Raw genomic sequence first — 27,695 nt, 5'->3', positions numbered from 1 at the left:
GGCTTTTCTTTACCTTGCCACTAACAGCATGCCATGTCTCAATGCTTGCACACCGTTCGAAAGCTGCACGACTTCCATACCACTCATTTGCCATGCTAAATATTGAGATTCAAAATGTGATAATATATGTCTCCTACTGCAAAGACCAACACAAGTACATACTGTATTCCCTTGTCTATCTGGACTGCTCAGTTTTAATCATTCTTCAAAGCAGTCCATCAACTCCTGGGATGTTTCTTTTTCTCCCCTGTGAGCACATTAGTTACTAATCATTTTCTGGAACTACTGTGAAACTTAATAACTGTTTAAGTATACTGTGTGCATTCTTTCAAAGCATGGCAACACAAAGAACCAAGCTGGAGAGTATTCAACCTAAGATAATTTCCTAAATGATCATGTTGACTCTGTTATTCCTCTACTCAAAAGCATTTGATACACTATTCTTTACAAAATATGCCTGAGACTCTGGTACCTAAAACCTACAATTCAGATAAATTATTCATCCCACAGACATGTTTTGACCTCCTATAAGAAAGCCTAAAAACTCTACTTAACTTTTTGACTGCCAGAACTGATTATGCACAGTGATTTGTCATCTGTGCCACCCCCGCACCAAGCTTTCTTTTTGTTTAGCTGCCCAACATTTTGGAAATCCTCTGATCTTAGTGGCAATATAACCATATATAATTCATTTACAACAGACTTATAAAACCAATTCTGTAACCAAAGCTCAATCTGGAGTTATCCTTCCCATCTGACCCTCAGAGTATTTTTCCTTACTGCGTAGTGTATGCACATGTTATCCCTTGTGTGTTGCCATATGCATAACTTCCGTTAGCATCAGACAGGACTGTGGCAGAGCCCAGAGTCCCACTTCTTCCTTGAAGTACTAGTCCTGCACCTAGCATTTATAGGCCAACTAAACAGATCCATAAGTTCTAAGAACATTGCCACTCCCTGGTCAGGAAACAACCTTTATAACCAGGATTGGTTCTGCAAGTCTGTAATCACAGCTACTTAAAAGCCTGAGGCAGGAGGATTACAAATTCAAGGCCTGCCTAGGCTATAGAATGAATACAAGGCTAGTTTGCAGAACTTAAGCAGACCAGGAACTTACCTCAAAATATACAGAGTGCTTTCCTAGCGTGTATAAGGCCTCATGCTCAATCTCCACCAGAGATGGGGGATATGGGATAGGAAGACGGGTAAGACCTGAAGATTCTACTCAGAAGTTGCTTCTTCAGAAGACTCTGTATACACCCCTCCTTCTCCAGTCTGCGACACTCTCCCTTCCCAACATGCTTTAGAATACAATTTTGTCTCTCACCATTCAGACATCACTTCACTGCACTGAGGACCCAGCCTGTCCACTGCTGTGTTCACTGTGGCTGTTCACGTGCTTACCTGCAGCCAGATCTTAGGGAGGTACATTCTCAATGGAGGTTCCCTCCTCTCACATGACTCTAGCTTGTGTTAAGCTGATATAAAACCAGCCAGCACACAAAGAATTAACAGAGTATAAGTAAGAACTCTCCATTTTTCCTGCCTTAAAGCAACAAGAAAATCTGACATATTACATACAATAAATAATGATGAATAAGCACATGAGTGAAAAAGGGCTCATTAACTATTATAATAAACAATGAGATTCTTAATGTTATTTTCATTGGGGGTATGGGAGGTTCTCTTGCCACAGAGTGCAGGTAGGGTCTAGAGGACAACCCTGTGAAATCAGTTCTCTCCTTTCACCTTTACATGGGTTCTAAGAACCAAACTCAAGCCATCAGGTTCATATAGCAAACCCTTTCTCCAGGGAGCTTACTTACCAGGCCCAGTAAGAAATTCCTTATGTGTAGTTTTCTACATTCCTGTCTGCTAAATGTATTGGTTCAATTTTTCTAAGACCAAAGTAAATCTTGCCTATCCTTTTTTATTTCCAAAGTGTTAATATATTGCATACCTAATGTCTTGAAAGGAAACATAAGCCAAATAAACCCAGATCATTGTTCATTACTGAAGGAGTGAGGACAGGAACTAAAACAAAACGAGAAGCTGGGAGCTGGAAGCTGATGCAAAGGTGATGATGGACCATTGCTTACTGGCTTGCTCTCTATGGCTTAGCCATCCAGCTTTTTTATAGAACCCAGGACCACCAGCCTGGGGATGGCACCACCCACCATGGGCTTGGCCCTCTCCCATCAAACACTGTTCAAGGAAATGCCCTACATACTTACCTGTAGCCAGACCTTAGGGAGGTGTTTTCTCAGTTGAGGTTCCCTCCTCTTACATGGCTATAGCTTGTGTCAAGCTGATATAAAACTAGCCAGCACATCTAATATGACACACAATGAATTAATATAGGGTATAAGTATGAACTCTTTTTACTGTCTCGACATGTATACTAGGCTAGCCACAACACAGATACTCCCTCAATCCTACAAACATCCTCAGCTGTCATCAACTACATAGTCAGATTTTCTTCTACTATTAGTCTTTTGCTACCATATACGCTTGTTAATCTATACTCATTTTTAGTGATGGAGCATAAGTGGTAATTCTTCTGGTATTGGTAGTTTCTTGCCACCTCCTTCATTTGGTACTTACACAGAAAGAAGCTCAAAAACTGATCAATATGATGTTTTACTTGTAACTAATGTCATTCAAATGGTGGGGCAACAGAAAGAAAACTGTGGTCATAAAGCAAAAGAAATATCTAAAAGAAAGAATTAAATCTACAAACCTTTGACTTCATGAAATATTTTCCTCTAAATTTGATTCAATCAACCACTTACCTGGAAAGGTTACAGAAACAATACAACCAACACCACTTGTCACATCAAAGTCACACCAGGTGAGATATGAGAACCAGTTATATTAGAAATGCAGGTTAGTAAATATTTCTGTTGCTCTTACAATGTAAGCTTAACCCTAGGATGGGTTTGAAACATTTTAATTTTCAGTGTGAAAGAACTTAGCTTACTTGGAATTTCATCTGGCAAATTATATACAATTTACATAGATACATGAATTTTATGTTTGAGGGAAGGAGAGAGGGAGGGAGGCAGGGAGGGAGGGAAGGGGGGAGAGAGGGAAGGAGTCAGGACCAAGATGTGAATGAAGACGTAATAACAAATTTCTTCTTAGCTTCTAGAAGTCTACTCTCTTTCTAAGTATCACAGCATAAAGATCATGGCAAAGTATACCGTGATGAATATTATAAAGCCAGGTAAAGATTACTAATGCTATGGAAATATTGGTTTCTGTGATTCATACCACAGACAAGAAAGTAGTTACTTGTTCTATAGGTCTTAGAAACCATTCAGTGCTCAGTATAGAAATGAACCTCAGACACAAAGACACGATTAGCTACCAGAGAAGCAAACTCCAGAAAGCGGTCATGTAACATATTTTCAAAATGTGCATTATGTTGGAAATAGAATACAACATACTTTAAAAGAATGGTTAAAAGAGTAGGTGAAATATAGACGAGCTTATGATGTAAAAATAGGTCTTTGCATACAATGACAAGAAAACAGAGTTAGAAGATCTGTACTTTTTGCCTGGCTAAGGGACCTCCCTCAAATGGCCTTTGAGAGCCTCAGTTTCTTCATTTCTACAGAGAATACTTACTGTGTGGTATTATAGAGATTCCCATGAAAGTGTGTGAGAGAGACATAGCTCAGAACAGAGCACAGAGTTAAGAATGCAAGAAATAATTTTCTTTTCTTACCACACATGTATAGTAATATAACAATGGTCTAAAAATCTAATGGGGGCAGGGGGTGAGTAAGCAAAATTCAGAAAAATAAGGGTACAAAAACTTTAAAAGTTCTAACAGCTACTAGAACACATATGAGGTATTTATTAATTCTTCACTTACTCTCTTATTCTCTTGATTTTTGCAACTAGGATGGTTTTTTGAGGCAAGGAAATGTGCTGTTTGTCTTGCCCTTTCTCCTCGCTACTCTCTTTTGTTTCTGACACCTTCTCCCCTCCTTCCCCCATATAATTGCTTTTATCTTTCACATTATAAAATTTCTAATCCCGCATACTTCTTTCAAAAATTGTATGGGGCACCTCTGTTTTACTGATAAAATTATTTTGAGATGAATGTACACAATTTTAACTGCCTTAGAGACCTTGGACTACTCGGTATTAGTTATATCCTGCTTATAGCAAGCCTTAGAGCTTATGGAAAATAGTATTTAGTGGTAAATATGAAAAATCCTCAGTCCATCTGTTTAAAATCTGGATAACCATATTATCTATACTGAAAGAAATAAGCCATTAAATCCAGTTCCCCTCAAGCCTCTATTCAGCAAAACAAAAAGCTTTCTATTTCAATTTTCTGGCTAAAAATTATATTGTCAATACTGATTATATGATACCTGAGTATAAATCATTTTTTTCCCCAGCACCAAGAAAAGTAATCTTAACAAACAAAAAAACAGCTTTCACATCTGCTGCATGGCACCGTTAACGGCAAGGACGGTGTACAATTCAAACTGCCCTAATTCTTCTGGTTCTGCCCAATTTTAGCATTCTCAGAAGGATCCCATCTCTGATAATGGCAGAAAGTGCAGAGACATCTGAATGGCTCATCTCGTCTCTCATTTCCTTCAAGCTGTCTTTGTCTCTGCTCAATCCGAACAAATCTTCTCATCCTTGCTATGGGGTCTTTCAGGACCGACAACAGTGTGCGGACCCTTCTCTTGGGAAAGGCGCTTTGAACTTCCCTCATGATTCTTTCACTTCTGTTCTCCACAGGCTGGCTCTTAATCCAGAGACAAACCCTTTGACAACAATGATATTTTGTCGGCTTGGCACTGGGGTTCAGGGTTAGCTTTTTCATGACCTTTACTAGTGTTTCTGGTTGTAGGATTTCTGAATCATCCGGTGAATCCTCTTCAACTTCCCTCTGAGATCCATCATTCCATAAATCATTTCTAATTTAGATTTCTGAACTATGAATATGACACATGCAGCAGAGTTGAATGAACCCCTCATGTCCCAACTTTACAATCTTTTTTTTTTTTTTAATTCCAGGATACTGTTTCGGTTCACTTTAGTTGTGCTACATGTAAAGGAAATAAAGTTAACAGAAAAGAATTGTTTTAAATAGAGAAAGTAAGCCCCCAGTCACCACTACTATCAACATACACCCCAAGGAAAGGATGCACAAGGCAACTGCAGAACAGGAAATACTTTAGGAAGCCTCTAACTAACTCTTCCACACAACCACAGGTTACGTGTTCTGAGGATTGAAGGGAGAAAAACAACAACAGACATTTATACACAGGTGTAGTGGCGGTCAAGGAAGACTGTGAGTTCAAGGTCTTCCTTAGCTATGTGGTAAGTTAAGGTCACCAATGGCCACACAGTGAGCTCAGGAACAGCCTGAGAGTTACCAGACTTTACTTCTGAGATCTTCCTCCCTAAAACTCCTTAGGCTAGTCTAGTTATAAGAAAAAGAAACCAACTGCAAATAAGAAACAACTTGTAAACTACCTACTTAAAGCCTTCAAAACTGAATAGGTAAAACAAAACAAAACAAACAAAAAAAACAAAAAGGGGTTGGGGATTTAGCTCAGTGGTAGAGCTCTTGCCTAGCAAGCGCAAGGCCCTGGGTTCGGTCCCCAGCTCCAAAAAAAAGAAAAAAAAAACAAACAACAACAACAACAACAACAAAAACCCAAAACCTGAATAGGTGAACCAGCTGTGGTTCACACCTACAGTCTCAGTCCAGGGGAAGCCAATGCGGGATTGCAGAGTGGTATATAGGTCTGTGTGACACAGTGAGGTTAAGCCAGCAATCTATGAGATTCTTCTCTCAACAACAGCAGCAACGAAGTAAACGTTTATTAGATACAAGTTAAGTATGACGACCTGCCACAGCCTAGATAAGCAACCCTGGAACAGAACATGAACATAAGGCAAAACTAAGCAAATCTGAACCAAGAATAAACCAGTTAATAACTTACTGGGTCAGAAAGGTGGCTCAGTGAATAAATGTGTTTGAATTCAACCTGGCAACCTGAATTCAGTCTTCCACATGGTAGGAGAGAATCAACTCTTACAAGTTGCTCTCTGATTTCCATAAGCATACCACAGCATATGTGCACACACAATTAATTGAAGATTTATCAATGATAATTTATCAATGGAGCTGGGGATGTGGCACATTAGTAGAGGGATTGCTGAGCATGCCCAAAGTCCTGTATTGACCCCAAGACCTCCAGACTAGACATGGTGGTATATGCCACTGCTTAGGAAACGAGGCAGGGGACAGGAGCTCACTATCATCCCCAGCTATACAGCAAGTTCAATGTCAGTCCTGTATTTAAAAAAAAACAAATAAGAATTGAGAGGATGGCTTGGAGAATGAAGTCGTCACTCAACAAGTACTAAGATCCTTGGCCTCCACATTAAACACAGGCATAACATGACATGAGGAACTTATAATCTCAGCTCTTCCAGGCAGAGACTACCCTTAAGGAAAGCTTACTTGGTCATTCAGCCTAACGAATAACTGAGCTCCAATGAGCTCTTGGTGAGAAACCCCATCGCAAATAATATGAAGAACAATTTAAAAAAAATCATTACTCTCTGGTCCATACATACACACATACTTGTGTGCACAGCCACACACATATGCCAACAGGTATGCATGCACATACCACACATACATACACAATTTTTATATACATATATGCATGTATACATGCCATGTGTATGTGTGTATATTAAATCAGTATAGGTTCAAATGTACCATAATAAATATCAAGTAATAGGGGAAAGTAGATACAGAATATATGGAAACTATCTTTGTAACTTTTCTGCAATTCTAAAAAGTCACTTTAAAAGTGAACACTGCTGATGGAAAGTGGCTCTTCAGTCAAGAGCACTTGTTCTTGCAGAGGACGCAGGCTCCATTCCCAGCACCCACACGATGGTTCACACCATTCGTAACTCCAGTTCCAAGGGAACCAATACTCTTTTCTAATCTCTGTGCCAGAACAGACATACATTTGAGCACAACACCCACTCACATAAAATAAAACAAATAAATCCTTTTTTTAAAGGCCAAAATAGCCTGTGGAGAAGATTAAAAAAAAAATCACAAGATTTTACAAACATACATTGGAATAACTACCAAATCAGTGTATAGGTACAAGAAAGTAAGAAAAAGCAAAAAGTATCAAATATCATGGTATTATTACAAAGATCATTTTGATCCCACACTTTGTGAAAGCCTTTTGGGAATCCAAGAATCCTAGGACTGTACTTTAAGGTTCCCCAGCAGGACTGGGGATGTAGGTTCAGTAGTAAAGCATTTGCCTGGCATGTTCAAAGCCCTGTGTTCTGTCACCACCAATGGGGAAAATATCTCCAACCAAAAATGTAAATCAATACACACAATATTAGTAGGAAATCTGCTGATGCACTGTGTGGAGAACTGGCTGTTTTTCTTATAACTAACTCTTCCTTTTACTGGCCTCCCCAAATTCACTGAACAGTCTCACTATGTACTTGGAATGTTTTATTTTATTTTTTATGTAGGTAGACCTACTTTGAATATCAATATGAAACTATGCAATTCTGAGAGGACATTCGCTTTTAACTGTATTTTACTTTAAGATTTTCTTTTATGCATTGAGAACATACAATGTGTGTGGAGCACTCACACAGCAAATAGGTGGAGGACAGAGGATAGCTTGCCAGAGTCAGGTTTTCCTTCTAATGTGTGTGTTCTGGAGATCACATTCAGGCTGTCAGGCATGGTAGCAAGTCCCTTACCCAGTGAGTCATCTCACTAGCCACATACCTGGCAAACTTTATTACCATACTATTCAAACCTTGAACAATGTCAACCTCTAACAATAAAAATGTGCTTAAAAAGATGGGATGTTTAGTACCTGTCCAATAGGAAATGGTATTTTCCCACTTGGGAACTTAATCTCTTCAGCAGTTTCAGTGTGCTGCTGGTCTTGTGTCAGCCGGACACAAACTAGAGTTGTCTGGGAATCTCAGTTGAGAAAACGTCTCCATGAGATCCAGCCGTAAGGCATTTCTTAACTAGTGATTAACAGGTGAGGGCTCGGCACACTGTGTGTAGTGCGACTGATAGTCCTAGAGTCCCATAAGAAAGCAAGCCATGAGGAGCAAGCCGGTAAGCAGCACTCCTCCATGGCCTCCACATCATCTCCTGCCTCTAGGTCCCGTCCTGTTTGAGCTCCTGTCCTGACTTTAATGATAAAAGAAGTGTAAGCCACATACACCCTTTCCTCCCCGACCTGCTTTTTGGTCATGGTGTTTTGTTACAGCAATAGAAACTCTAAAACCTCAGTAAAGTTTTTTAAAAAAACTAATAGTTTTGAATACAAAAACATCACAAAATATGATCAGTTAATTGCCTTGCTTAAAGCTCATTAAAGTCATCCTCTCAAGCCCTCGCACTTTCCTAAGCTAGCTGAGTTAATAGATACAAGCAATGATCATCAGTGATTCTCATTTCCTCAAGAAAAACAACACTGTGGTCTCCTGGTGGTGATACATAAAACCATCTATAAAGTACTTGTGAAAAGAAAATTGAAATCTACAGCTAAGCAATCCTCTACCTATTCTGATTCAAGAAATAGGGACTGGGGAGCAAATAGCCATGTTTTTCTTTCTTTTTAAGGGTTCAATGAGTGAAGTGCTTGCTATGTAGCCACAAGGGCCAGAGGTCAATTCCCCAGCACCCATGTAAAAGCTAAGCACAGCAGCACACACCCATAACTCCAGTGCATGGTCGTGGAGACAGGGATCCTATAGACTTGCTAGCAGCCAGTCTAGCCTAAATGGTGAGCTCCAGGTGAGGGACCTTGTCTCAGAAAATAAGGAGGAGAGCAAGGCAGAAAGGTACCTGACATCACCTCAGGGCTCCACATGCTTTAGAGTCCTCACTCTCCAAATCCTTTCATATCCTGTGTTCATGCTCACTCAGTCACTCAATAAAAATAGTAAAGGATAATCACCATCTGCATACCGAGTCCAAAATCCTTGTTTTGGCTCTGATCTGCTCCGATCTGCAAATCTGGTCTTTACCAATCATTGGTAATCTTTGGCAATCATTTTCCACATAAACACTACTCATAGCATTTCCAACCTAGTATATTTAACTTCTACTTCCAACTTTAACACCCAATTCTCTGGTGATCCTGGCTGACCTCCTACTTCATCCTGCAATGTTCTCCTGCTCATTTTCAATCAAGTGAGCCCTTCCTAACTCCTACTTCTGCTGGTCACAATTCATATTCTCTTAAAGCTTTTCGAGGTTAGAAAGCTGGCTCAGTGGTTCTGAGAACTAGCTGCTCTTTCAGAAGACCTGGGCTAAATTTCCAACCCCCACCTGGTGGCTATCAACTGTCTTTAACTCCAGTTCCAAGGAATCTGCTGCCCCCATCTGGCCTCCACAGTACCAGGAATGCATATAGACAAAACACCCATACACATAAATAAAAATTAAAAACCTAAAGACTTTACAACTATCCAATATATATAAATAGATTCCAGACTTCTCCTCTTATTGATCTTTAGAGAATTCTTTTAAGTCAAAGCCATACTAAAAAAATCCAATAGTAGCTTTTATCTAATGAATATTTACAATGTGTATAACATTATAATAAGCAATATAAAGATTTCATTTCTATTAATACTCAAAATCACTCTGGGAGACAGATGTTATAATTATCATTACATAATTCATGAGGAACTGGAACCCTGGAAATTTTTCTTTATTGCCCACATCACAAGGCAAAGCTTTTTCCTTTTTCTTATGAGAGGGTCTCACTAGTTAAACCTGCCCTCAAATCCATGATTCTCCTGCACTAGACTCTGAGAACTGAGATGACAGGGTTACAGCCAGTGCAGCTCAGATGTCCAGCTAAAAGCCTTCAGGTCCAAGGTCCCATCCACCTCTTCTGTACGCCAGCTGGCGCAGGGCATGAAGTTCAAAGGCGCTATTTTGTAAATAGGTAACTCAAAAGTGAACCATAATATCAGTTTTAGCTTAATATTTCTGTAGCTTATATTGAAATTATCAGTATTACTCTCTCTACAATAAACTGTAATATATTACAGAAGTAATAATCAATAGGAACAAAACAGTTTTCCTACTTTTTCCAACATTTTTGTTCCAACTTCTCAAGGAACGGAATTTAGAATTAAAAAAAAAAATCACTGGGGTTTCATTAATACAGACTCTGGTACAGAATTTAATACTACTGATTGTTTTATTTACTTTACTAAATTTATTTTCTGTTGCTGTGATAAAAGACTCTGAACAAGGACAATTTAAGAAGGAAAGGATTTATCCGGCTTACATGTCCGTTCCTAAGGGAAGAGCAGGAAAGAGCTCACTCACAGCCAGGAGCTCAGTAGAAACCCTGGAGGAATGCTGCGTGCTGGCTCCCTGAGGCTGATCTTAGGTAGCTTTCTTTGATAGCTCAGAGCCTCCTGTGCAGAGACTGGTACTACCTGCAGAGGACGGCCCGTCTATAGCCCAAGCCCCATAATTAACAATGTTTTTTATCATCACTAGGGCATTCAACACATTTCAGCCATAAGAACAGCAAAATAGCTTTCCTAAAGATGATGTTATAGTCAAGTAAATACGCTAAATACAAGGTTTATTCTCAACTTTTTCTGAAATCATACAGATAAAATAACCTACCATCAGTTGTCCATTTCTAGCCAGCTACCTTGTCCTCTACAAAGCAATCTCATTGCATTCTCTATTAAAAAGTGATCTTTTTAATGTTTAACTTAAAAAACGTAAGTTCAAAATTTTTTTAATGTTTAAGGAACCAAAACAAATCTGACCCAGAAATTCAAAACAGGTTTGAATCAAGTTAATCTAAGTCATCAAAACTGCATGTTGCTATTAATTATTACAGTGTTCTTAGACTGGAGCCTGAGCAAAGAACATCCACTCAATTAAAGTTTACAAATACCTTGAAATAATAGTAACTCATTTCCATAGTAAATTAAAGACAAGAGCTGGCCCCTGCCTTGCTCCAACAAAGGATTTTCTAAATAAATAAACCATCAAACAAACAAACAAAATCTAAGGATGGGGATTAGCTTAGTAGTAGAGCACCAGTGCCATCACCACTACCAAAAACTATACTCAGAAACACACACTAGTAAACCATCAAGCTACCCAGATATGTTCCACTGAGGACACTTTTACTTTGGGTAAGAGAAACACTGCTAACTAAGCAGCTATCAATCAATATTTAATAGAATCATTCAATTATAAGGGTTAAAATGATTACTCTGGAGCAAAGTCATTTTTATAATGACATTATCATCCACCTAATCTATGCCAGTGACAGTTTTTTTTTAAATTATGGGATAGTATATATTTTACTGCTATGCACATTTACTTTAATTTCAGAATCTAACTCTGGAAGGATTATTTATTAAACTTTCAAATTTCCATAAACTATATAGTACATTTGCCTTTAATTCTTGATTAGCTTAAATGTTTCATTCACTCTCCTTGCTCAGAGCTGCACATGATTTGAGATTTAGAGCTATCTAATTCCCTCTTGGCTTTTACTAAGAGCCAAAAGAGGTTTGAAAAGCAAATACAACTTTTACATCATATGTCTGATGGCTTGGAAGAGACAGAGATGGATGTAAAGTAAAACACCAGAGATACGACAGGAATCTGCTCCACAAGCTTCCACAGTCCACAATGTTCATAACAACATGGGGGTTTGAGTACTATTTTCAAAACACTTTAAGTAAATTGCTTTTGCAAGGCACGTGGCACTTGCCCTCAATTCCAGCAACTGAGAGGCAGAGGAGTCAGAGCTCTAGGAACTCAAGTCTAGCCTGGTCTATCACAGTGAGTTCAGAGCCTGCGAGGGCTCAGAGTGAGACTGTCTCCAAAAAGAACCCCAAACCAAACAACCAAATAAACAAGCTTTTGCTTTCACTGAACGTTTCAGAATAACGTTTTGGTTTCCATCAAGCACTCTAAGCTGTAGATAGCATGTCCTTGCTTTCCTGTCGTTACACTACTCACCGAACACCTGTCAGGTCCTCCATCTGCTAAACCTGCCTCCATAATGGATGGTGGGCTTATGCTCTTCCTTCCATTAGTGTTTAGCCATCCTAGAAGTGTGGAAACCCTAGGAAAAAAAAGTTATTGTGTATTAGTAAGTAGAAAACCATTAATTACAGAAGGAAATCATTTTATGCTAAGGTTACTAGAAAATTCAACAACAAAATAGATTTTGACAGAAGTTTCTTTTTGTTTGTTTTAAGAATTAATCTGTAGAGATGGCTCAGGGGTTAAGAGCACTTGCTGTTCTTTCAGAGGACCTGAGTTCAGTTCCCAATACCCACATGGCAGTCAACATCTATGACTTCAGTTACAGGGAATCCAACACCATACACGTAAAAAATAATGACCATAAATTTTTTTAAAGAAAAAGAAAAGTATCCCAAGCAAAAAGAAATATCCAGAAGCAGATTTAAACTAATGCAGCCATCCAGCATCAGGAAGCAGAGCAGAAGGACTGATGAGGCTGCGTGAGACTGCCTCAAAAGAACAGAACCGAAAGGTTCTCCCATGCTGAACTGTAATATAATATAGTTCTGTCCATGCCAATGGAGCAAAGAAAAGCCAGTTTATTTCATGAATCATATACAGATTAGAACTGAAAGACTTAGGCAGCCTTTCAAAAGAATACTATATATATAAATATAAAAAAATATACAAATATAAAATGAGTAGACTAATGTCAAATCAGACAATAACAACATGCTATTAAAAATTAAATCAAAGAAAGGGAAGTGAATAGGCTGGAGTTGGAGCTGGCGTTGGAGATGTAGGAAATAGCTGGTAAGATAGGATGTGATGTGCACACAGACACCTAAATAAGTAAGATCTCAAAGTAACAGATGCAAACCAAGAAGTACAGTGGTCCAACATTCGCCTCATAATGTATCTATCATGACCAGGTGTGATTACCTGTGACCTCAGTACTCGGGAGACTGAAACAGGAGGCTGACCAAGAATTTAAAGGCCACCCTGGGGTATATTCACAAGATGCTGTCAAAAAAAAAAAAAAACAAAACAAAAAAACAACAACAACAAAAAAAAAAAAACCAAAAAAACCAACAAACAACAACAACAAAAACAGAAAACCCAATTCCAACAATTAAAAATCAGTATAAAGGAAAAGGCAATTAACAAAAGAATTTCCTGGGCCACATTCCCAAAGCCGCCCTACCATACCTGAATGACACGCACTCTACTGTGTCATAGCAGCTTTATTTGTACTAGCCAGAAACTGGAAACAACCAGATGCCCTTCAACCAAAGAATGGATACAGAAAGTATGGTTCATTTACACAATGGAGTACTATTCAGCTATTAAAAACGAGGACATCATGAATTTTGCAGGCAAATGGATGGAACTAGAAAATATCATCCTGAGTGAGGTAGCCCAGACCCATAAGGACATGCACGGTATATACTCACTGATAAGTAGTTATTACCCATGAAGTATAGAATACACATGATATTCCCATAGGCCCAAAGAACTTAAACAAGAACGAAGGCCCAAGCAAGGATACTTGAATCCCACTTAGAAGGAGAAACAAAATAGTCATAGGAGGCTGAGGGGAGAGAAATATCTGAGGCAGGGGGAGTGGAATGGGGAGGCAGAATCAGGTGCAGGCAGAGACAGGAGAGAGGCCTAGAAGGCCAGGAGAATGAATGGAAATCTGTAGCTGCAGGGGGTTTGGGATGATTTGTAGGAAGTCCCTGAGACTTGGAATAGGGAAGGCTCCCAGGAATCAACACTGGTGACCTTAGCTGAGATGCCTAACAGTGGGAACATGGAGCCTGAAGAGGCCACCTCTTGTAGTCAGGCAGGACCCCCAATTTGTCCTGTCTAAAAGAAATGCAGAGTTGGAACAGAGCCCAAAGGAAAGGCCAGACAATAACCGGCCCAACTCAGAACCCACCCCATGGGCAAGCACCGATCCCTGACATTATTAATGATACTCTGTTATGCTTGTAGACAGGAGCCTAGCATAACTGTCCTCTGAGAGGTTCTGCCCAGCATTGAATGAAACAGACACAGATTCCCACAGCCAAACATTAGACAGAGGTCAGAGACATGTACAGAAGAGCTGGGGAAAGAATTGAAGGCCCTGAAGTAGATGGGAACCCTACTGGAAGATCAACAGGGTCAAAAAACCTGGACCTCTGGGAGCTCTCAGAATTTGAGCCACCAACCAAAGAACATACACGAGCTAGAATGAGGCCCCTTGCACATATGTAGAAGACAGGCTCAGTCTTCATGGCTTCCCTGTCTGGCCTCAGTGGGAGAGGCTGCCCCTAATCTCACAGAGACTTGATGTGCCAGGGTTAGGGGATACTGGAGATAGGGGGCATCCTCTGAGGAAAAGGGGGAATGAGAAAAGGAACTCTGTGAGGGAGCGACCAGGACAGGGAACAGCGTTTGGGGGGTGTTAATTAACTAACTAACTAATTAATTAATAAAGCAACAGAAGAAACTTTCTGCACTGGAAGAGTAAAGGTCTTCATAATGACAAGAACCCTTTAAAGGTCAACAATGCCTAAGCAAATCTGTGCAATTTCATACTAAATCCTTGCACATTCCTAATGCTACCATGCAGGCAGATGAGCAATTAAAAAAATCATTAGGTAACTTTTTCTCAAGTAACTTAGTAGAGTAAGCGTAATTACCCTTTCCCTTTTCTAAATGACTTTTCAAACATCTAGAGAACAGCATATAATAAATAACGCTGACACTGACCTTTTTGTTCTTAATCATTGGCTCCAAATGAAACTTCACTGTAAGTGTTTTATCATCCCACAAAGTGAGGTAGAAAGATGAAGGCTATGTTGAAGTGAGTTATGTAAGCCTTAGAAGTTCCAAAATCCCTTCTTCCTTACTCTGCCTAAAAGTGTGCTATTTCTTTCCAATATAATGTTCACTTAGAGCAATAAAGAAGACTCGTGCCTAAAACACTTGACATGAGGACCTGAATTCCATACTCAGAAGCCATATTGAAAAACTACCATGGTAGCACATGCATAAAATCATTTAACTAGGAAGAACGACACAGGGCTTCCGAGACTCACTGACTAGCCAATTGAACCAAGTCAATGAGCTCCAGGTTCAGTGAGAGACCCTGCCTCAAAAAAAAAAAAAAAAAAAAAAAAAGGGCAGAGCAAACCTTGAGGAAGCTACTCAATGTCAATCTCTGGCCTACACATACACATGCACATATATGCACATACACAAGAAGACAACACACACAAGTGCACAAAAAACTTCATGTGACTGAGCCTTATACGTTTAAATTTTTATTTCCAAGGGTGGGAAAGGCATGTCATTAAACCACAGCACATAACCTAGGAATGACCTTTATAGTTTTAAAGGTTTATAAAGAAAAAAATAGAAGTAGTGAATAGGAGAACAAAAATAACACAAGACACCATGAAGATCACAAAGCCTAAAGTACTAACCAGCTTTGTCCTTGATGATAACTGGGTGTCACATGAATGGTTTAACAAAGGGTGACCTCAAGTGTGGGGACTTTAACAATCAAACGGGCAGTCGTTCATTCTGTCATATCACGAAGTCTTTCCCCTTCATGAACAAAGTGGCCATCTTGGCAGGGACAGAATTAGGGATCGAGAACATATCTTTCTAGTCATCAATTATCCAGGAAGCAATCGTTTTCTGGAGCATGACTCACCAAGCCTTTATACATACACATCTGAAAAGGACACCTCCTACACGGCTTCTACACTAGTTAGGATGCGCACCTCTAGAGGTACAAGCTCCAAAGGGAGGAATGATAAATTTTGAGGACACAATAATGATCTCTCTTGACCAGTGGTTCAAACTACAACCTAGTCATGCTCAGACACCAATGCCTCTGAAACAACTGATTACAATTACTACAAGGACCGTACACTGGTATTCCACAACAGACATAAGAACGGCTATATCTAACGTATAGGAAAACACTTAGTAATCTCTTCCCATAACTACGTCTTATGATTAATGTCAGTGAAAAACTATAGTAACACAATCCAAATACAACCACAAGATACTTAATGAGGGTAAACAAAATAAAATGGATATACTAGAAGACATAAATATGAGTGTTGTGACTACATAAGTTACAGGGAATTATAATTTCTTATTTTGAATATGTCCATGTATAAATCAAATAAGTTTCAATCTTTTTCTTTTATTGTTTTGTCATGTAAGATATACTAATCTCACATTATATTTAAAGTCATTGTTGAAGTTACAAATGTAGACATCATTCATGTATGTTTATGCATCTTATCCTGGAAAGAGCAAAAGATTATTATGTTTACAAGGGAGCTGTACCATGGTCAGATGAAGTATGACCTTGTTATTGCCTCTGGGATAAAGCATCTTATTAGTTTACTATAGAGAATATCTTATGTATTGTATGGATGCATCATCTGTTAATTAAAAAACCTATTGCCTATAGTAAAGGGTAGAAGGTGAGACAGAAAGAATCCTGGGATAGAGCCAGGCACAGTCCCGGGAAGATGTAACAAGACCGACCCATGGCACCTTAGCATAGGTAACCAGTCACGTGGCAGGATATACATTAGAATACATAGGTTATTATAGTTATGATCTAGTTAGAGAAGAGCCTAGCTATATGGCCAAGGTATTTGTAAATATATTTTGAGTCTGAGTCTTATTTTTAGGAGCATAGGACTAGGAGGTAGAACCAAAAATAACTTCAACAATTAGGACTCAAGCTTACAGCCTGAAAAGGCCCAGGCGAAAGGGAGCTGGGGTTAAGGGGAGTCAGACTAGCTGGACGAAAGAAAGGGCTGTTCTCTTTTTAAAGAAATAAAAATAAGTAAGTGATGCTTTAAAACCATTTAAAAAGAAGGCCCTTGGTTATAGGAAAGCTGCCTTTAGGCAGAATGGAGGCCTGTAAATAGGTAGCAAGTGGGAATACATGCCAACCTGCTCTGGGCCCACACAACTGAGGACTAAAGCTGTGCACAAGCAGCAACCAGAAGCAAAGGACGAGTGCCCCTTCTGAGAGAGGGGTAAGTAAGCTGAGGAGCTCCAGGCAGAGGGTTGGGGAGGAACATAAAAGCCTCAGTCCTATCCTGCCATGGGCCCACTACCTTCATGGAATGGCCAAAGGCCAAAGGCTCCAATCTAGTGAAGCATGACAGGGCACATGGAGGGCAAGAGCCCCACTGTTCAAAGCTGGCACAGTAGCCTGGTAGCTCCCACAAAACAATGAAGTCTCTGCTGGGACTCCCTGCTGACAGATACAGCTGCTTACAAACAACAGTGTAAAATTTAAAATGTTACATCTTTTCCTTAAAGATACTATGTAGGTTCTGCTTAATAAAAAGTAGGAATGTCCTTGGTAATTTAAAAAATAAATACATATCAATCTTACATTTATATGAAGAGAAAGGGAAATATAGGTATATTAATCCACATAAGGTATGTTCATAATTTCAACTTGAAAGATAATGCTTTTTCTGCCGCCAAAAAGCATTTCACCCTAGGAAGGTAGATTCTGACTTAAAGCATTTCACCCTAGGAAGGTAGATTCTGACTTAAAGCATTTCACCCTAGGAAGGTAGATTCTGACTTAAAGCATTTCACCCTAGGAAGGTAGATTCTGACTTAAAGCATTTCACCCTAGGAAGGTAGATTCTGACTTAAAGCATTTCACCCTAGGAAGGTAGATTCTGACTTAAAGCATTTCACCCTAGGGAGGTAGATTCTGCAAGGCAGTGTAGAACTCCAGAGTCAGTCAGAGTGGGGGGCTGCTTGCTTTATCTTTGCAGAAGAAAACCATCCAACTGAGGAATCCAGAGACCACTGCACAAGAAAAACATCTAGAGAAATGATGAATCATTAAGAGAAGACATTCCAAGAAAGAATAAACTAGTGACATATAAAAATACTACTGCATACTAACTGCACAATAAGCATATTAACTATATTGCAATATTATTATCAGCTTGGCAATACAGAATACAAATGCATTTTGTCAAGAGAAGATAAATCAAACACATGTGTTATAGGGACATTGTGATATTGTTTTACAATATGCCTGAGGCATTAAAATGAAAATGAATTTAAATAAAGTTGAATACAGAAAAGAATGTTAAAGTAAGAGAGAGAAAAGAAGGATAAATGCACATAAAAATAAATCTCCAAATAAGGGAAAAAGATAAAAAAAATTGACATATTTTCAGGGATACATATTCATATTAAATCAATAAACTCATGCCTTTGATCCCAATATTTGGGAGACAAAGACACAGACAGATCCTTGTGAGCTCAAGGCCAACCTGATATACAGAGCAAATAAATCCAGGACAGCCTGGGCTACATCAAGAAGCCCTGACTTGATAAATAGTGTGTGTGTGTGTGTGTGTGTGTGTGTGTGTGTGTGTGTGTGTGTGTGTGTAATCGTAGAGGAGGATATGTGGACTCCATACAGTCTTGTTTTGATTTATCAACATGAATATGGTTAAGTTTTCAATGGAAATGGTGGTATAGTACATCCTCTTTGAGAGAGACCAAAATAGAGTAACCTGGATAGAAAAGGGCCTGCTAGATTGGATGAGTCTATAGTAATGATGACTTCAAACTTCTAGACAAAAAGTATGCTATGTTGGAAGAGAGGCTTTGTGTTTGTGTCAACAGAAAAGAAGAAAAGCCTTTGGATTCCATCTAAACTAAGAAGAACCAGATTTGATAGAGGGAGACACTCTAAAGATCTTGGCCACAGAACAGAAAGAAAGAAATCAAGGAAAAACAGGACAGGTAACATGATTTCGTGATCCCTCTCCATGGGAATAACCCTGAAATTGGCTGAGACATAACAATTTAAAAGTCTCCAGCTAGAATTTCAGCTACATACAGCCAATGTATCTCACTGGTACAAAGTCCTCAAGACTTACCGTGCCGTCCTTTCACATGGCATGAATAGAGATTTATATTGTAGTTTGGTTATATGATCAAACCAGCTCCTAAAGAAAAACAATTCGCTTTCATCTGCTCAGATAGGGAGCAGAAAATCATCTTTAACTGATCTGTGCACACTGTACATTCCATACATTATAGCAACACTAAAATATATATCACCTCTGAAAGCTTTATTATTCTCAGGAAAACCACCAACAATTCACCTGACAAGATTCACTCTTGGGGATGCTGAAATGCTGAGTGAGGCTTACTGTTCCAGCTCCCTTCATGATTCTCCTTCAAACTGCCTCAACGCTAATTCCTTGAAATTCTACATCCAGGACAGCTTCAGAGAAAGCTGCTATCCCCAATTGGTCCAGCATCACAGACTATTCTAGTCAGGACTTCAGTTAAGCCCTGAACTTTCTCAGCACACAGACTGAAGAGCAACTGTTACAGCTAGCTTTCTGAAAACTAACCATTTTCCCAATTTTCTTGGGCCTCCCCGAAGGAAGACAATGTTCAAAATCAGCAGGAAGCCACTATAAGAGAACTTCACCCCAGTCCCAAGAGGTGGGGTAAAGGAGTTTTGGTCATTCAGTACATGTTAGACGTTTGCTAGCCTTTAAAGAGAGATGGTTCCAAGTACCTGTAATCAAGACAAGGTCTTGGATGGGGAGGAAATCAAATAGGAAGCTTAGACTGAAGGATTTCTTTCCTTTTCTCTATACTTTTTTTCCCCCTTAGGTAAGGAAAAGGAGATTGATGGGTTCGGTCCCCAGCTCCGGGAAAAAAAAAAAAAAAGGAGATTGAAAAGAAAAGAGGGGATATAGAAATACTACCAGAATATTAGACAAATAGCAGTAGATTACTGAATCTACTCTTAAACCTAAATATATATACATACATACATACATATATATATACATATATATATATATATATATATGCGTGTGCATGTATGTGTGTACAGGGAAGACTCATTCTTTAATTCTGTTCCTCTAGAGAACCTGACTAATACAAGCTCTCATAACAAACTACTACAGGCTGGAGGCATAAGCAGCAAGACTGAAAACCTTAGGACAAGGTGTAAGGAGGTGAGGTTCCCAGGCCTCTCCTCTTCATTTGCAGTCAGCCATCTTCTCCCTGTGCTTTCCTATATTTTATATATATCTAGAAACATTCTTATTATAAGAACATTAGAAATTTGTAATTAGCACCAACTCTAATAATCTCATTTTACGGGGTTGGGGATTTAGCTCAGTGGTAGAGCGCTTGCCTAACAAGCGCAAGGCCCTGGGTTCGGTCCCCAGCTCTGAAAAAAAAAAAAAAAAAAAAAAAAAAAAAAAAAAAGAAAAAAATAATCTCATTTTACCTTTGACTTTTTTGTTCTTTTAAATTTTACTTATCATCATCATCATCATCACTATTGTAGTAGTAGTAGTAGAAGTAGTAGTAGTAGTAACAGTAGTACACATATATGATGGGGGATGCATAGGCTATGGTATGTATGTGGAGGTCAGAGCACATCTTATAAATGGTTTCTCTCCTTCCACTGTGGATTCCAGAGATCAAAGTTGGACATACAGCTTGCTTGCATTCAAGCACTTTTATCCACTGAGATGAAAGTGACCCTTCACTTTACCTGTTTAAAGACCCTGTGTCTCCAAATACAGATAAATTCTGAAATACTGAAACTTAGAACTTCATTGTGAATAGTGTAAGATAGAGAAGTCGGTCCTCAGCAAATATGATTTACAGAAGCATGTAAATGTAGGTGCCAAGGTGATTTCATACAACAACTTGGCTACATTACAATAACCAGATATTTTGTCATGTATGAGTCTAGATGTTGCTGAGAAGGTATTTTTCAGATGTGACTAACATTTATACTCTCAAAGTAAAATAGGTTAATTTCCACAATGTGCAGAACTTAAGTCAATTAGTTAAAGGCTATTATTAAATTAACTAATATTAATAAAGACTGAATTCTCTAGAGAGAAGCAATTCTGCTTCTTTATTTCCTTTCATTCAAGACTCCAGTACCAACTCTCTAGGTTTCCAGTGTGCCTTGCATATTTCATAAATACACTCCTCACCATCCCAGTGAGTCAATTCCTCAAAATCGGTAGAGTAAGTGGGCTTCATCGAACTAGCTGGAGCTCTGGGAGAAACTAAGGTCCTCTAAATAAGAAGAAAGTCTGCCTTATAAATTTTAAAGTTTTTTTTTAAAATTGTTTTTAGTGTGTGTGTGTGTGTGTGTGTGTGTGTTGTTGTTGTTGTTGTTGTTGTTGTTGTTGTTGTTGTTGTTGTTTGCATAGGGTGACCTTGAACTTTGATTCTTTGGTCCTCATTTCCCACATGGGGATATTAAAAATAAGCATGCACTATCAGACTCAGTTTAATGCAGTGCTGGGACTCAAACTCAAAGCCTTCTGTATGCTAGGCAAGCATTCTACTAACTGAGCTGTACCCAGATTTTATTTCTAAGCCTCTACAATCACATTAACCAATTCTCATATCAATCATGTGATATCCTACCCTACTCCCTTTTACACTCAAAACACACACACACACACACACACACACACACACACACACACTTGCACAATTGTTTTACTGTTACTGTTATATATTATCCAAAAATATGTAGGCATATGTGGTGGTTTAAATGGGACGTGCCCTATATTCCCAGGCACCTGCAGTCTCGGTATCTAGTTTGGTAAGATTGTTTGAGAAGGTCTCAGAGGTACGGCCTTGCTGAAGGAAGTATGTTTTGAGGTTTCAAAAGCCAGCACTATTTGCAGTGTGCCCTTTCTATTCTTTGTATGCCGTTACTGAGCTCTCAGCTCTTCCTGCTACCATGCATGGTGCTTACCGCCATACTTCCCCACCATAATAATGGACTCTTACCCTTCTGGAACTATAAGTCCAAAATAAATCTTTCTTTAAGTTGCTTTGGTTATGGTGTTATCACAGCTGTAGAAAACTAACTTATGTGGCATATATTCATATGTTACCTGAATGGGCACAAGTAACATGATACATTTCATCATTCATACCTTTTGCTTTCTTCTGCATCGTAGAAGCTAAAAGCCAGAGCAATACACTTTGTAAACATCTCTGTCTCTGAGATTCTGAATGATTTGCATTACATTTGGTAGGTTCAAAGGAGACATAAACCAATCCATTTTTCATCTGGCCATAGTAAATATGGACTTTAATAGCCGTGAGATTCTGGAGTGATTACCAAATGATTCCCTGACAGCTACCCATTTGGTACTGTCAGACAACTACAATTGTCACTGGTGACAAAATGAAAGGGCAGAAACTCATCTGTTTTCACATCTCTAGTTTTCCCAATAAACCTAGTCAGCATCTAATTCCTTATATTCATTTTCTTTTGCTTTAATTAGCTGCAGTAATTTGTTTTTCTCAAAAGCTATCTAACCTGATAATCTTTAAATAGTACTCAGTGCTAAAGAGAAAACGCATGCAGGGAAGAGCACGGGACGGGTTGGGGAGGGAGAATAACACAGGGTGGAAGAGCTCAGAGATGAGTCAGAGTCAAGGTCCCGGTCACTGGGGAGTGAGTCACACAACTGTCCAGGCAGAAAAGTCAGCGAGTCCAAAGCCTCCGGAGCAGGAACACCCTGCATGTTTGCAGAGCAGCAAGGGATTACTGTGGCAAGGTGGGTAAGGAAGAGGATGGCGAACTGTGAGAGGCAAAGGGCAACTAAGTTCTGAATCAGTCAGTTTGGCAAGACAAGCAGGACTTTACTGTGAACAAGATGGAAGGTTACAACGTACAAAAAAGGATTCAATTTCTGTGGGCTGGCTCTAACCGCTAGCTCTGAACAGTGACAGATGAGTACTTGCTGCTATAATTGACATAACACAATGGTGGCTTGCACCACAAAGGCAGCAGACTTGATAGATGGTGTAAACTTTTTATGTTCTGACTATATAGTCAAGTTATTATTGATGTGCCAAATATAAACTACAAAGTAGGTTGGAAAACCTGGCATGGGATTTTGCCCTAAGTAGCTAAAAATAAAAAATAAAATTACCACTAACAGGTACTCAGTATATCGTGGGAAGTCTTGGGAAGAACATAAGTGGTATGAGCTTGTCTCCAGGTGGACACTCACGGGACAGCACTTAAACCTTTGAATGGAGGAGATATCAAGGAAGCAGCTGAAGACTGGAGAGATGGCTCAGCTGTTAAGAGCAGTTGTTGCTCTTGCAAAGGATCTAGATTCAGTTTCCACTATCCATATAGTGGATCACAACTATCTGGAACTTCAGTTCTAGAAGATTCAACGCCCTCCTCTGACCTCAAGCTCCAGGCATGCATGTGGTACATAGATATACATTAAGGAAAACATTCATGCAAATAAATCTTCAAATTAAAAAATGCAAAAGAAGCAGTTGAACTTGAAGACATGTCTCTGAGGCAAGTCAATCTAGAAAGCTAAAGTGACAGTCTACACATGTAACAGATGAAATTTAAAGTGGATGAGCTCTTTTGGGGAAATGAGTTGCAAGCTCAGTTCAGGGCCATGTGTTACTTATGTTTTAAAGGATCAATATTTATCTTTTTAAAAATCTCTTTTTACCATTCAATTTCAAGAATCTGCAATCATTACTCTTTACAGAGATAAAGTCACTCTACAGAAAAAGGACACATGCACACAGAACACAAATCTTAATATGAGTAATTAATAAAGGGAGCAGGACACTAGTTTTATAGAACTCACTCTTCCAGATTATAAACCTTTAAGAAAAATCACTTCTTTTGATTTGAAAGGAGTTTTCATAGGTTTATATCACCTGCCTCAGTTACATGTGCCTGTGGCTTTTTGTATAAAATTAAACCAATTATCCTTTCCTTCCTTCCCTCTGACTTTATTTATTTTCTTTCCATATCATTTAGCTTTAGCCCTTGCCTGCCAGGTTTTTTCTCTATTTTACAAGCAAGTAAAATTGCTTAGAGAGAAATGTTATTAAATAAAGGAATTCCATAAATGTTGTTTAAAAGCTATTAAAAAATAAAGGGAGCAGGAAAAGAAAAGCCTAAAATTGAGACTATGTACCATAAATTCATCAAGTTTGAGAACAAAGTTAAGAAACACTGCTAATAGCAAAAATCCTGAAGGGAGAGGTGGTTGAGTCACCTGGTCATGGGTGTCCTCATGCATCATGCATAAGGCTGGACCCCAGATTGCAGATAGCATCAGAGCAAGGTGAGCTGAGTGCCAGCTTCCCTCCATCTGTCTCTGCGTCCTAACTAGTTATGCAGCTTGACCGGGCGCCTCAAGTTCCCTACCATACTGAACTGTACTCTGGAGCCTGGAGCCAAAATACACACTTCCTCCCTCACTTGCATTTGTTGGCTGTTTTGTTACAGCACCTGGAACAGTAATACACACAGAGGCTTAAAACATCTGTGCACTCATTCTCATAATCTCTTAGAGGTTAAAAGTTAAAGACATCTATATAATCCTCAGTCTGAGGAAACACAAGTGTGTTCTTTACATTGAAAACAAGCTCAGTGGCAGTAGGTTCCAAAGCACACGCTTGAGGAGAAGAGAGCGTCTGCTCAGTGACTCAGCAGCTCTTCAAAGTGCCTTGGTTCTACAGACAAACAAGATGTGATAACTTTAAAGGATTCTGTATGAGAACACTCAAGTCTCACTTCTCAAAGTTGCCAAGCAAACTTAAGGCTGTATGTTAATTTCAACATAATTACTAGTTGAAGTCAAAGTTTAAAAAAAGATCATGCTTTCTTTTGATATCAGTGCTCTAAAAAATGTTGCCTTGATCTCTACAAAGTATAGAAAACTTACAAAGTATAGAAAACTAAGTTTTATAATATTTATTTTGTATTCTGGGCTTATCATTTTGGTCACAGAGAAAAAGGAGAGACTCATGCCATTTGTAGCCATCCAATATTACAGGACAGCCCAGAGAGTTGGATGTGGAGAGAGAGAGAGAGAGAGAGAGAGAGAGAGAGAGAGAGAGAGAGAGAGAGAGAGAGAGAGAGATAGCTTGGACAAACACAAGCTTATTTATGTATTTGAACACCTGATGTTACTGTTGAAGGGGACTGCAGCATCTTTGTAATTGTGTATCACATACCTAGAAAATAAACTCAATGTAAATAGTAAAGACTTCTACAATGCATTCAAAGTTGCAAAATGACACAAAAGAAATAAAGAAAATCTAAACAAATAAGAATATACCATGTTCCTGGCCTGGAATGCCTTGATACTTTTTTTTTTTATTAACTTGAGTATTTCTTATATACATTTCAAGTGTTATTCCCTTTCCCGGTTTCCGGGCAAAATCCCCCTCCCCCCTCCCCTTCCTTATGGGTGTTCCCCTCCCAACCCTCCCCCCATTGCCGCCCTCCCCCCATAGTCTAGTTCACTGGGGGTTCAGTCTTAGCAGGACCCAGGGCTTCCCCTTCCACTGGTGCTCTTACTAGGATATTCATTGCTACCTATGGGGTCAGAGTCCAGGGTCAGTCCATATATAGTCTTTAGGTAGTGGCTTAGTCCCTGGAAGCTCTGGTTGCTTGACATTGTTGTACTTTTGGGGTCTCGAGCCCCTTCAAGCTCTTCCAGTTCTTTCTCTGATTCCTTCAACGGGGGACCTATTCTCAGTTCAGTGGTTTGCTGCTGGCATTCGCCTCTGTATTTGCTGTATTCTGGCTGTGTCTCTCAGGAGCGATCTACATCCGGCTCCTGTCGGTCTGCACTTCTTTGCTTCATCCATCTTGTCCAATTGGGTGGCTGTATATGTATGGGCCACCTGTGGGGCAGGCTCTGAATGGGTGTTCCTTCAGTCTCTGTTTTAATCTTTGCCTCTCCCTTCCCAGCCAAGGGTATTCTTTTTCCTCATTTAAAGAAGGAGTGAAGCATTCACATTTTGATCATCCGTCTTGAGTTTCGTTTGTTCTAGGGATCTAGGGTAATTCAAGCATTTGGGCTAATAGCCACTTATCAATGAGTGCATAACATGTATGTCTTTCTGTGATTGGGTTAGCTCACTCAGGATGATATTTTCCAGTTCCAACCATTTGCCTACGAATTTCATAGACTCGTTGTTTTTGATAGCTGAGTAATATTCCATTGTGTAGATGTACCACATTTTCTGTATCCATTCCTCTGTTGAAGGGCATCTGGGTTCTTTCCATTTTCTGGCTATTATAAATAAGGCTGCGATGAACATAGTGGAGCACGTGTCTCTTTTATATGTTGAGGCATCTTTTGGGTATATGCCCAAGAGAGGTATAGCTGGATCCTCAGGCAGTTCAATGTCCAATTTTCTGAGGAACCTCCAGACTGATTTCCAGAATGGTTTTACCAGTCTGCAATCCCACCAACAATGGAGGAGTGTTCCTCTTTCTCCACATCCTCGCCAGCATCTGCTGTCACCTGAGTTTTTGATCTTAGCCATTCTCACTGGTGTGAGGTGAAATCTCAGGGTTGTTTTGATTTGCATTTCCCTTATGACTAAAGATGTTGAACATTTCTTTAGGTGTTTCTCAGCCATTCGGCATTCCTCAGCTGTGAATTCTTTGTTTAGCTCTGAACCCCATTTTTTAATAGGGTTATTTGTTTCCCTGCGGTCTAACTTCTTGAGTTCTTTGTATATTTTGGATATAAGGCCTCTATCTGTTGTAGGATTGGTAAAGATCTTTTCCCAATCTGTTGGTTGCCGTTTTGTCCTAACCACCGTGTCCTTTGCCTTACAGAAGCTTTGCAGTTTTATGAGATCCCATTTGTCGATTCTTGATCTTAGAGCATAAGCCATTGGTGTTTTGTTCAGGAAATTTTTTCCAGTGCCCATGTGTTCCAGATGCTTCCCTAGTTTTTCTTCTATTAGTTTGAGTGTGTCTGGTTTGATGTGGAGGTCCTTGATCCACCTGGACTTAAGCTTTGTACAGGGTGATAAGCATGGATCGATCTGCATTCTTCTACATGTTGCCCTCCAGTTGAACCAGCACCATTTGCTGAAAATGCTATCTTTTTTCCATTGGATGGTTTTGGCTCCTTTGTCAAAAATCAAGTGACCATAGGTGTGTGGGTTCATTTCTGGGTCTTCAATTCTATTCCATTGGTCTATCTGTCTGTCTCTGTACCAATACCATGCAGTTTTTATCACTATTGCTCTGTAATACTGCTTGAGTTCAGGGATAGTGATTCCCCCTGAAGTCCTTTTATTGTTGAGGATAGCTTTAGCTATCCTGGGTTTTTTGTTATTCCAGATGAATTTGCAAATTGTTCTGTCTAACTCTTTGAAGAATTGGATTGTTATTTTGATGGGGATTGCATTGAATCTGTAGATTGCTTTTGGTAAAATGGCCATTTTTACTATATTAATCCTGCCAATCCATGAGCATGGGAGATCTTTCCATCTTCTGAGGTCTTCTTCAATTTCTTTCCTCAGTGTCTTGAAGTTCTTATTGTACAGATCTTTTACTTGCTTGGTTAAAGTCACACCGAGGTACTTTATATTATTTGGGTCTATTATGAAGGGTGTCGTTTCCCTAATTTCTTTCTCGGCTTGTTTCTCTTTTGTATAGAGGAAGGCAACTGATTTATTTGAGTTAATTTTATACCCAGCCACTTTGCTGAAGTTGTTTATC

At 39.2% G+C, this 27,695-nt stretch overlaps 1 protein-coding gene across 2 annotated transcripts in view; it reads right to left on the bottom strand.

Annotated features, from left to right (window-relative positions):
* Osbpl8 (oxysterol binding protein-like 8) overlaps positions 1-27,695 on the bottom strand; it is a 152,893-nt gene that overhangs the window by 90,339 nt on the left and 34,859 nt on the right. The window contains exon 2 of one of the 2 annotated variants that reach the window (NM_001309455.2): positions 12,077-12,182. In NM_001309455.2, the coding sequence (NP_001296384.1) occupies positions 12,077-12,118 (42 nt within the window). In that variant the 5' untranslated portion in view covers positions 12,119-12,182. Of the gene's footprint in view, positions 1-12,076; positions 12,185-27,695 lie in introns of those variants that run through there. The other variant, XM_063263481.1, reaches the window with a different exon arrangement.

This window comes from Rattus norvegicus, chromosome 7, assembly GCF_036323735.1.
Source record: "Rattus norvegicus strain BN/NHsdMcwi chromosome 7, GRCr8, whole genome shotgun sequence".
Classification (NCBI taxonomy): Eukaryota; Metazoa; Chordata; class Mammalia; order Rodentia; family Muridae; genus Rattus; species Rattus norvegicus.
Note: the sequence above shows the minus strand (reverse complement) of the source record. Positions and strands in the feature narration are given on the sequence as shown.